General features: G+C 47.7%; 1 protein-coding gene across 2 annotated transcripts in view; it reads right to left on the bottom strand.

Annotated features, from left to right (window-relative positions):
• Positions 1-1,381: 1,381 nt before the first annotated feature.
• The window catches only part of Dock1 (dedicator of cytokinesis 1), a 495,662-nt gene continuing 484,556 nt past the window's right edge, over positions 1,382-12,487 (bottom strand). For both annotated transcript variants that reach the window (XM_040752573.1, XM_040752578.1), the window contains exons 49-52: positions 11,821-12,019; positions 8,300-8,453; positions 6,944-7,095; positions 1,382-2,571 (exon numbers count right to left, since the gene is read on the bottom strand). In XM_040752573.1, the coding sequence (XP_040608507.1) occupies positions 2,476-2,571; positions 6,944-7,095; positions 8,300-8,453; positions 11,821-12,019 (601 nt within the window). In that variant the 3' untranslated portion in view covers positions 1,382-2,475. The remainder of the gene's footprint in view (positions 2,572-6,943; positions 7,096-8,299; positions 8,454-11,820; positions 12,020-12,487) is intronic.

Here is a 12,487-nt window from a genome sequence, read left to right on the forward strand (position 1 = left end):
TGGACCTATGACCTCCCCAGCCATGTGCCCTGGGCCGGGAACTATTTGTGCTCATATCTATAGATGGCTCCCAACCTTGGTCAGAGAAGTTTCCTTTTGCATTGGACAGCAGCCAATTCAGGGACACATAACTGATCGAAGTGCTACAAATAAAAGATGGAGTGCTCAACCCTAAGTGGGCCATCTCCAGTAGCTTCCCACCCTCCAAAGGAAGGCTCAGGGAATATCACAGAAGAGGAGGCAGAAGGAATGTAAGAGTAGGAGGAGGTGGGGGTGGTGCTGTGAAATACTGTCCTCTGCATCTGACACAGCTAATGCAGCCATGAGCTCACAGAGCTGTGGTTACCTGCACAAGATCAAGCCAGTTAAATCCTGGTATGGATGGAGTAGATGATCTAGCTCCAGGCTCCGTCTCTTAATGAGAAGCTACTGGCATGGGGGAATAACAATCTTTCTGAGGCTGTGGCCACTGTTAGATTTACCATGCTCCTGTGAATGGCACATGCCAGCAGACTTAGTGTGTCATTAAACAAACAAAAAAGAAAAGAAAAGAAAAAAGACATTAAGGTGAGTTGGGGATGTTGAATTAGGGTATGTATGGGGGCTTGTAGGTGGGAAATGAGGGGTAGACATGGTTATATTTCACTGTACGCATACATGAGATTCTTAGTAACAAAGAAAACCCTTTCAAAATTAAAGAATAATTATGCTTAAGGGCTGAGGAGATGGCTCAGTTGGGAAAGTGTTCACCACACAAACATGAGGGCCTGAGCTTGAGCACTAGGACCCATATACAAAAAGCTGGGGGCAGTGAAGCATGCTTATAGTCCCAGTTCTGGGGAAGCAAAGGCAAGTAGATCCCAGAGGCTTGCTGTCCAGCCTGTCCAGCTTAATCCTTACAAAGTTATTGCATGCTCTTAGCAACGGGTAGACGTCCAAGATCTGCCCAATGGAGGACAGTGTGGACCTCTCCAGCCTGAATAAAGTCTCTGAATAAAGTGTTTTGACTCAAAACACACACCACACACCACACACACACACACACACACACACACACACACACCCCAAACCAAACCAAACCAAAACAAAACAAAACAAAAAACCCCAAAACAAAGTTACTGCATAGCTTCTCATCTAGGTTGACCTCACTCTGGGCTGGATGTTTACTTCTGACACCTATGTTCCTGTCCAGACACGTGCACCCATGTACACAAATACACGAATGGGCATATGTGCACATAGGCACATGTCCACACACTCACAATTATGCTTGAGGAAATGGGGAGGTACGTATATAAGTGTGTGGTTTTTGTTTTTTTCATTAAGAAAGTAGCATCTATATTTTTTTTGTTAAATGATAAAAGAAGCCAGATACTAGGAGTTCTTTTTAAATAACATTTATTTTTCATTTGTCAGTGATTAACTTTGAACTCTCCTAGGACAAACAGTATCATGATCATAGTGAATAAAAAAATATAGATGATCAAATAAAAATATTAGGTTATACAAAGTTAGTTTTTTAAAAAAAATCATTGTCCACCAACATTTTCAGGACCTTGGGAATCTGGAAAACAATTCAATTTGCAGGATTTTAAAAAACAAATATTTCCAGCAGTTAAACATGAAGACACATCGGAACTCATTTTCAGAGGCCCGCTGGAGTAAACAAGGGTCACAGACACTCACAGGAGCTCTGAGAACCACCATATATACAAACTTCTGTACACAATGAGAACACAGAGAAGCCACCCAATTAAACCCACCTCTGGTGGTATACGGGGTTATACTTAAAAAGAATGAAAATTCACCTTCCTATGCTCGTATTTATTTTCCATTTGATCCAGTATTCTTAATGGTGTCTCTACTCCATATATTAGTATCTCTTTAGTAACTGAGAGATGTCCCTACTTGAAATTATGCCAAGGGAAACCAAGATCTTCTCAGAAGGGGTACACTTGGTTGACTGATGTCAGCTGGAGTGACAGTCACTATACAAGTTACACCACAGATGCATCAAGGATGGGTTGAACAGTCAGCCCTTGGGGGTGAGCTAGAGTATGGGCTTCAGAGGCAGCATGAGGATCCTTGTAAGTTTACTGCATAGCTTCTCATGGTGGCGTAGGGGTAGGGGGGGAGGGTTGGCCTCATCCCTCCCACTTGGCTAAGCCACATCAGCCAAGCTCTCTGCAAATGAATATAAGTCATTTGGCACAAAGGAAAGGATGTCAGGGCAAGACTGAGGCCATCTGAAAGACTGACATGCTCAGAGACCCCCAGCTTCAATATAAAATTCAGAGTATGTATGACTGGGTCCCATTCCCTCTGTGCTCTGAGTTACTTAGGGTCTCTGGCCCCATGGCTAGGAAGGACTCCTTTCCAGGAAAAGCCGTCACACTAAGGCGAGGCATCCCAGGTCCTGGCGGCACAGTGGATGTAAAAGGGAGGAAGGAGGATAGCTTTCTTGTCCCAGGGCATTCACTGCACGATTCCGGAGTCCACTGAGGTCTGCTTGCGGGTCGTCTTCGGCGGGGGAGGAGGTGGTGTTTTGCTGGGCAGTGGAGGTGGCTGTTGCTAGGAAACAGGAGTATGAAGAAGCTGTCATGTTACTGGTGTCCTCAGAGAAGCACCTATTTTTGTTGTTGTTTGTTTGTTTGCTTTTCTGGGGTCTTACTTGGCACAGCAGTGGGAAGTTAGTCTGAACACTTATGATGGGAACTGCTCCCCTGCCCCCACACCCGTGACATGGCTCCATCCTGTCTGGCTTAGAGCCAGCATCCCTGCAGCCACGGGGTTTTCTGACACCTGTGTCTATGTACATGGTGAATGATTCCCCTGAGAGGCATCACTGTTTGTGGTTTTAGATTCAGGAGACATCGACCTAGCAACAGATCTGTGTCCAGAGAAAAGGCTCTCTCCAGGGTGTGATGAAAGACTCTCCCTTGCCTTCTGAACTGACAGCCCAGGCCAGCAAGCTTTCTCTGGAAAGTAACGTTTTACAATTTGTGGGTTACACATGGCTCTCACTCAGGCTGGAATGCAGCCAAAACCTGGACCAGAAGAAGCTGTGGTCATAGCTGTGGGTGAAGGAAACTTTATTAACAAAAGCAAGGAACTAGCTGGATTGGTCCATAGGCAACAAAGTGCCTTGAGATCTTGGTATGGTTTCACTATAAAGGCCCTTTCCCTCACCCTGAACGCGCCCGATCTCGTCTGACACCTTGACTTTTGACCCTAGCCAGCAGCACCATTGTGAAGTGGGGTGGAGGTTAACCCTTGGGAGACAGAGCCTTGCTGGAGGAAGGGGGTTGCTGGAAGCTGGGAGACCTTGAGGCTTATCTCCAGATTCTCCATCCTGTCCTTTATCTGCTCCCTGTTCAGTTGGGACAGGAGCAAGCATCTTCCATAAGCTCCAGTTATTTCAGGGCTGCCTGCCATGATGCCTTCCCCTCCACAATAGACAATAGACAATAGACCTCAAACTGTGAGCCAAACAACCCTTCCCTCCCTCTGCTTCTTAGCACGCGTCATGGAGATTAGAAAAGTAGCAAACGGAATTTATCTCCTAAAGGAGAAAATGAACACACAGCTACAAAGCCAGCAGAAAAACTATGCCCCACTCAGGTAGCCACTGCCCTATGGCTCTCAGGACCCCCATGACCATCATAGACACTGACCAGAGATGCTGGGGAGACGTGACTCTATCACCCAAGGGCACAGTGAGCTAGCAGATAAAGAAACTGTCAGACCGGGGGAGGTGGGTGCCCACTGCAGACAAAAGTCTCAAGAACTGTTCAAGAGCCACCATGTAATGTAAGGGCAAGTGTCAGAGTCTCTTGGAGTGTGGCTGAATGTGACAGAAGCTCTCAAGGGCTGAACTATGACACAGGTGTCTCTTACTCACTGCCCAAGCATTGTCCTGGTTCATAGACAGGAAAATTCACAGTCACCCTAGTGCTGACTACAGAGGGCAGGAGATCATCTATAACACTAGCTATTTTACAGAGGGAAATGCCAGCCTTGGGAGCTGGCTCAGTTGTGAGGGGCTTGCCACCCAAGCACAGGGACCTGAGTGCAGCTCTCCAGAACCCATGCAAAAAAGCAGGCATAGTAGCATAGGCCTCTAATCCCTGCCTGACAGACAGGAGGATTTGTGGGCTTTGCTGGCCATCCAGTCTAGCCCAATCAGAGAGATTCAGGGTTAGTGGGAGACCTGTCTCAAAAAAAAAAAAAATGGAGAGCAATTAAGGAAGACACCAGATGTCAACCTCTGGCTTCCTCATGCAGATGTGTAAATGCCCACACACATATATGAACACCCATACACACAACCAAAGGAAAGTAAAGAGTACATTTGTAAGTGTTTTTAAGGATCGTGTGAACTGTGGAAAAAAAAAAAACCACGATTTGATGGCCTGAAAATGCCCATTGTAGTTGTGTTTATAGGTAAAAGTTATGGTGATATCCAACAGAGAGTAACTGTAGTCAGGACCAACACAATCCGAGGAAAATACAGTGTTAGATGCCAGAGGTGCCTTTACTACCAAGCAGGAGAATGTTGGGTTTATCACCATTAAGCAAAATTATAGCTCACATGACTGGTCATACGAGCCATTCTGAAATGAATGACAGCTTAAAATGGCAACAACTAGAGATAGAGTCACCGACAAGCCCGAGGCCGATCGATGAGAGTGACAGGAGGCTATCGATCACCTCCTATGGCAGATGAACGATCATTACCCAAAAACGGCTCTCAAGACCTGGGCAGAGGGAGGCACCTGAGAAGATACCTTAACTAATTACGACACACTAACCACCAGCCTGTCACCCAAACTTGAGCTCAGGCTGCAAATTAAACCAGAAGCAAATCACAAAGAGAGTTGGGTAATTAATCTAATTGAATTTACACCCGCTTTATAAACAGAACCGCAAGTAGGGCATGTCGGTCCTTCACTTAATCACAGGTGGCACCGACAACTTAGGATGAATGATCTGTCACCCCTGTGTGGATGTGTGACAGAAATGGTCTTGTTCACACTTCCAAGTTCCGAGTTTTCTGATTATAGGAGGATCTGGGGACATTTTTGCTTTTCTAATAAAACAAGGATATAATCAACTGATTAAGGTGTAACACCCTAAGGAAGTGAAGGTCCCCCATCCCCGAGGCTCCTTGGGTCTCCTTTTGTGAGAAGTGAAGTTTACATTTCAGTACCTGCCTGAGCCCTCTAGCGTTAAAGAATACCACCTTCTCCAGGGCCAACTGGCCAGCTGGTATCTCTAGGAAGATCTATTCCTTTGGCTTCAGAAGAGCCACCTGTCCCTTGCATGATGGTGTGCTAGTTTCTTACAGGAGCAATCAAATGCAGTTACCAAGCACTTTCTCCCCTTACCACTTTCTTTCTGTATGTGCATGTGTGTGTACATGACTATTTGAATGTGTTTAAACACATGCTATCACAAAAGTATGTTTATGAACACACATGTGGCAGCCAGAGGTGAACATCAGGCATCTTCCTAAGTAGCTCTCCACCTGTTTTATTTGAGATGAGATCTTTCATTGAACCTGGAGCTCACCAATTTGGCTAGCAAGGCTGGCCAGTGAGCTTTAGGGCCCTTCCTGTCTGCCCAGTGCTAGCTAGGAGGACAGACGCCTGCCAACATGCCTGGCATTTATGCATGGGTTCTGGTGGATTAAATTCAGTTCCTATTACTTTCCTGGCAAGCACTTTATCTACTGAGCCATCACCCCAACTCTCACTCACTACTTTCACAAGGGAAGAAAAGAAGTTTGCAGAGCACCCAGTAAAAAGCCTCCCCAAGAAGGAAAAAGAAATGGCATGAAGAATTTTGTTTTACTATGCCTAAAGGAAAACAAAATCTCTGTGCCTTATAGTAGCCACAGTCAATTTCACACCAGCAGGGCTCTCAGGGGCTGTGGTGGCTACAACATTATGTTATAGATGCTGAACAGCAAAAAATATAACCAGCTGTACAAATACGGACTGGGGTGCTTTACTCTCCAGCCTGAGCTGATTGAACTTTATAAGGCCATGAATAACGTGACCTGGGAGTGGGGACTATGGAGTTGACATTTCTGCCATGACTGCGTAGATCAGACATGTGCCTCCTCTCTGAGCTTATCTTCTCTACTCGTGTCTGAGTTCTAAACAAGCGGATGGGCCAGGGCCACAGGCTGATGTGAGCAATGCAGGACAGCAGCAGTAAGGACCCATTGCTGTGTGGCATTCAGGACCTTTCCCTACTGTTTGCATTAGCATGCAGGCCCGAGGCAGCTCATCAGGGAGCACATTAGACATGATTAATGACTTAAAAACAGTGTCTGGTGGGGACCAGCCTGGGGACCACTGCTGGAAAGGAGTTCAGGCTGACTGCTCCTGAGTACCGCTAGAAGAAGCCAGGCCCAAGGCTTTTGGGGGCACCTACGTACTGATGAAACAGTAAGGTGGGGAATACAGTCCCTGAAACAAAGTGGAGCCCTTCTGTGGACTCTCTGTGGTCACCAGGGACCTGTCAGTGTGACTGCAACATTGCCCAGAAGAACCACAGGGCCAGGTTGGTGGGAAACAAAGGAAAGGCCTCCCCTACAGAATAGCACATCACTTTAGTACAGTCAGACAGACCTCTTGGCATCAACACTGCTGGCAGTATCAACAGCTCAAGGACTGGCATTTCCATCAGAAGGACTTCAGACCAAGGGCAGCAATGGGGAAGGCTGAAACACTATATGGGAGGCGGGGGTTCCTATAGCTAGAGCTGAGATGCAGAAGCACAGATGGCGCACATCTCAATCCTTACTCCTCAGCTCTTTTCTCAAAATCAAATCAGGTTCATCTTGTGTTGTTTTCTCATGGGTCCAAGGTAAACCCACAGAGACTGGGAAGGTTGGAGGCAGTAACTAAAGACCCATGGTTGAGATCCCACTTACCCGCTGTGGGGGAGGAGGAGGTGGAGATGTGGGTGAGCCCATCAAATCCTGGTTTTCCATCAGATTTCCATAATCTGCCATATTGCCTTTGAGGGGCAGAGGGGGTGGGACATCGGCCACATCCATCCCTGTCATGCCGTTCAACTCCAGACCTGGAATATGGAGAAATAGTTACAAGGGAACCAAAAAGTCCTGGGCCTGCAGGCTCTTGGGCTCCCGTTTCCCGCTCCTCCACAGAAACACTTGCTGATAGAGCAGAGAAGAAGACAAAGAGGAGCAGAGAATACAAAGAGTGGAATTCTCTCCTGGTGGAATGTTCTAGAAAGGAAACTGAGGGTACTAGAGCTTGAAGCAATGTACCAATTCACTGTGTGAATACTACTGTCCATGAGCCTCTTTTCTTTGTGGCATCCACATAGTTGGTGTGACAAGGGCTGTGGACAGTGTGCCACTTTGAAAGCCTGACAGGCTTTGTGATCTGCCTGTCACTGTTGTTACTGGGAAAGCTCCATGGGTAAAGTCATGGGGCACACAGCCAGCTACAGCCACACACAGCTCACTCACCAGGGCAATCCCACGAATTCTAAGACAGGAAGGGGTCAGCAGGTACTTTCTAGAGCCAAGGGGGGTAGGTACAATGGGTTCTTAAAGCACACAAAAGTGGCCATTTATAAACGGAGGGAGGATTGCTAAGGTAGGCTAATTCCATCAACCTTTGTTGATACTCCTGCAAAAGATGTTTTATTTTAAACTAAAGAGAAAAACGGGCACATTTGCTAGTGGGTGTTTTTTGGAGTTCTTTTTAAAGTGGTTATCTGATAACAGGGAAACAGCAGGGCAGTTGACAGGTGAACCAGGAAGCCCTGGCCCACAGCTGGGAGACCAGTGATCCTCAGGAGTGGCACTTAGGTGACCGCATCATTGCGGTAAAGTGGATGTGACATAACACTTGTCATTTAGTCCTCCTCTAGCATGCAAGTTAGCAGTGGAGACAGGCTGACAGTGCTGTGCAGTCACCTGTCATCTCTAGTAGAAGTTTCTATGCATTAAGCCATAATTCTTTCACTGTACATTCCACTAAGCACAGAGCCCCAAGGCCCCAGAGCACACTGGCATCCTGTGACTCTCAAGACCAATTTTTGAGACAGGGGCTCTGCTCCTGGGCTGGGTCCTACGCTGTCTATTTGCTGAGCTCTGGCACTGAGAGTGGGTTTCTGCCTGATTCTACATTTCCCAAGGGACTCCCCCAGGTGGCAGGTGCTCATCTGTCATTCAGTCTGCTGCTGGGGAAAGGGTCCTGAACAAGGCACCATGGCCAGGGGGGCCTTAACCAAAAACATTTTAAGTTCCACTTACTGGGTTGAATGTTGAAGCTGAGCTTGGCTCTTGGTGTGACTGGAGGGGGTGTCTGCTGGGAGGACGGTGATGTTGGAGACACAGAGAAGCGCCTTTCACATCCAATGACATTGATCACCTGGCTCTTGGGTCTTTGGGGCCGCAGGGGGCTTATCTATGTTGAGGGACAGAAAAGAACAAAGATCTATAGGAAGTGATTGTGTTTTCCCAAATTCCTGTGCGGAAGCCCCAACCCCAGTAACTCACAAGACCATTTGGATGTAAGTGTTTTGCAAAGGATCCAGTTAAGATGATGGCAGCATGACCCCTAATCCAACAAGACCTTATGAACAAAGGGAGTCTAGACAGCATGCAAACAGGGAGAATGTCATGGGAAGATGAAAGCAGAGGTGGGGTCCTGCTGTTGCAAGTCGAAGGATGCTAAGATGGCTAGCCATCCAGGAGAGGTGTGGCAGCAGGCAATTCCATCCACACCTTGATCTTGATCACCTTGCAGCTTCTAGAACTGGTAGAGAACAACTTTCTGTCATCTGAGTTGCTCACAGAGAGTATAGTACTTTGTTATGGCAACCTGTCCCCACTAACACAGAAATTCATATGAATCCTCAACCCAGCCTTTGGGGGTGGGCTGGCCTGGAACTTGCTACGTACCCAAGGATGAGCTTGTACTCCTGATCCCAATTGTCTCCTCCTCCTGGAGGCTGGAGCTCCAAGTGTACACCACCATGTGGGAGTTCGTGAGCTGCTGGGGACTGGATTCAGGTCCTCATGCATGCTAGGCAAGCACTCTACTCACCAAGCTATGGCCCCCAGTCCTTTGCAGGCTACTTGAACACAATATGGAAGTGGAAGAGTGGAGCCGTGAGCTACTGGTGTACCTAGTAAGAGCACCTAGGGATGCCCCCAAAGAATCGGGACTAGAACAGAGAGCTGGGCGTGGTGGTGCACACCTTCAGTCCCAGTACTAGGGAGACAGAGGAAGGTGGATCACTGTGAGTCTACAGAGTGAGTTCCATGACAGCCAGGGCTACATAGAGAAAGCCAAAAGAGCAAAGCAAAACCCCCCAAACAAAAACAAAACACAAGCCTAAATGAATGGGACAGAAGTCTAGAGGCCTCAGCAGGAAGGCAGGTTTTTCCTTTCCCCCTCATTTAGTTGCTTTGAGCTGTGTTATGATAGGGCAGGAGTTTCTTTCCTCTTTTCTTCCTGCTGGTCTTGGGCTTTTGGGCATACTTGACTTTTCCCCACCTGGACCCTTTCCCCTGTTTGTAACATCAGTAAATTTAATTTATATATTTCTTACAGCTTGGCCTCAGATCTTACACATCAGGGAACACCAGCAATTACAAAATATTCTGAGGAAGGATTATTCAGAAATGTTATTAACCTGGCAGAAAAGCAGGAGAGGAGGCTGTCTCCAGAGGGTCTGGCCTTGGTGATTCAGCTTAATCCTGGGCCTTGAGCTGGTTTTGTGGGGGAGGGAATGGCAAGAGCCTGAGGGTCTTTGTATCTACCTTAGAAGAAACCTACAAAGCCATCTCAGACTGGAGCTACTGAAACCAGAAGTAGGGGTGAGGTCCTGGGCAGGGAAGAGACCCTCTGATAAATGAGCAGCACGCAGGCTCAGGCTACACATCAAACCATTCTGTGCAGACGGTGTGGGTGCCATGCCCAAGTACTGTCCCTTCTCTGTGGAAATGGAGAGACCCCAGAGCCTTGCTGGGAGAGGTCAGGACTGGCTACAAGCCTGGCTCTCCAGGGAAGATGTGCATAAGGGCTGGTGCAGAGACTGGGCTGTAAGGACCTTCTCTCATTCTCCCTGCTCCTAACACAAAGCTTCAGGAGAATTTCCTGGGGAAAAGCAAACGGTAGCCTGGAGGCCAAGCTCTGAGAGGCTCAGCTAAAGGCCAGGATATTGTTAATGATGCAAATGAAGAAGGAAGCTGAGCCCAGCCCCAAGGGGGAGTGGGGAGTTGCAGAAGCCAAAAGACCAGTGTAGGTGTATTGAGGGGGAGCCATAGCAACATCAGAGATATGGGAACACTAGGGGGCGCTAGAGTCAGCATGGCCTGTGCACCACACCTGGCCAATGGGTAAGACTCTGCTGCAGCAGTCCTGGCATTCTGAACCTTAAGCACCTTCTGATAGCAAAGTCAAGGTTCTGTTGTCTGACCTTGTGTAGTTTCTGCGATCTGAGAGGCCCACATGGTGTTGCACCTGGCCCTGTCCAGGAAGACGGTCATCATTGACAAGGTCGGAAATTGTACTATGATGATGGCTCAGCATGGGCTGTGTCCTTGGATTTGCTCCCTCACAGTTCAACTGTGGTCCTTTTGGCTACTTGGCACTACTTTCCTGAGACCCAGTTTTCATACCTTAAAACAGAGCTTGAACAAATGCCTGACCCCGAGTAAATATGTCAATGAAGGAAACTGAGCCAACCAGTTAGGGTACTGTGGGACCAGAGAGGAGATCTTGGCTTGTGAGGGTATTTGGAAGCAGCTTTCTGGAACAGTGGGCAGAAAACGCAGAGTGGCTTACCAGTACCTCTCATGTATTGCCTGAGGCCCAGTGCCCAAGCAATTAAAGCCAGCCTTGACCAGTGCTTCCTGGGCCCGATGCCCTTGGCCACCAGAGCCCAGCTCCAGTGAGAGCACATGTCCACAAGCCAGAGAGTCAATGGACTTCCTGAGTCATGCCACAGCTCTGACATCCATATCGGCCTCCCACCTTGAGTCAAGCAGGCAGCATATGACTGTTGTTAGTGCTGGAATGTTCCCTCTGACATGTTTTCATGTGACTTGTTAAGAAGTATGCCTGGTTCAGAATTTTGGTGAAATGCCCTTTATCATAGCCAAAATGGAATTACATTTACCTTTCTTATTTTGTATATGCATGAATGTGTGTGTGTGTGTGCGTGTGTGTGTGTGTGTGCGCGCGCGCGCGTGGCAAATGCATTGAGGTCACAGGGCAACTTGTGGGAGTCAGTTTTCTTCTCTTGTGCATATTCTGGGGATCCAACTGAGATCATCAAGTATGGGGCCATCTCTCCAGCCCCACACTGAGCAGATTAAAACCCTCAGGCAAGTGAATATGGTTTAAGAATGCCAGTCAGGAGTGGGTAGAGGGGACATTTGCTGCCCTTGAGCAATGATTTATGAAAGAAGTATGCTTCTGTTCTTTGTGGTGCTAGGACATCGGAGGGCACCAAGTCTAATAGAGCTATAAGGAACCCAGGCACATGAGGGTCCTGCAGGGAACTGATGAATCCAGCCCCTCTGAAAGAGGATAAAGGCCAAGATAGCATGCATTCTGGGAGAAGAGACAGCTTAGCTCTGCATCTCTGACTGTTGGGCTATTTGCAGTTAGAGATGAGAAGACTTAGGGCTTTCAAGTTGCTATTTTTTTTTCCTGAAAATTCAATAAAATCCAACTGACAATCCCCTTGGTTAGATGCAGAGCTAAGGTGGGTCCCAGGCACCTGTGCAGAGCTCCCCCCCCTCACTCCCAGTTAAATTACCGTTTCAGAAAGGATCACAGCCTCAGACTGCTGCAGGGAGCTGTCAGCAGGCTTGAATTCCTTATCAAATATCTCTTGGTGTTTGCTGTTCCTTTTCTCCTTCTTCTTGTCCTTCTTCTCCTTATCTGGATCGTCCCTGTCCAGCTTGTCCTGGGACCTGGAGTGCATCTTCTTCGGCAGCAGAGGCTCTAGAGCAAAGCTAGAAGAAACAGGCATCTGAATCAATGTCTTAACAGGACAGCTACCGCTCTTCATCCAGCTGAGATGTGTGAAATCAGGTGTCATGCACCAGGCTCTCTGGTAGCCACAGACTTCCACAGGAAAGGAATGCTTCAGAGAGAGAGGTGGCAGGGACATTAGATGCACTGTGACCCATCAGGGATGATGTCACAACAAAGCCCTGGGCTGGAGAGTCAGTCGGTTAACTGCTTGCATTGCAAGCACAAAGACCTAAGCTTGATCCTCAAAACACACGTGAAAAACCCAAATGTGGTGGTATGAGCTTGTTTCTGGGTTTGCTCCCCAGCCAGTCTAGCTGAATTAGTGAGCTAGAGGCCAATAAGAAACCCTGTCTTATAAAGCAATGTAGAGAGATCCTGAGGAACAACCCTTGATTAGGTCCTTCAGCCTCCCTGTATACGAGCATACATACAAGATGCAGGCATGG

Source organism: Mesocricetus auratus, unplaced genomic scaffold (genome assembly GCF_017639785.1).
Source record: "Mesocricetus auratus isolate SY011 unplaced genomic scaffold, BCM_Maur_2.0 Super-Scaffold_4256, whole genome shotgun sequence".
Lineage (NCBI taxonomy): Eukaryota > Metazoa > Chordata > Mammalia > Rodentia > Cricetidae > Mesocricetus > Mesocricetus auratus.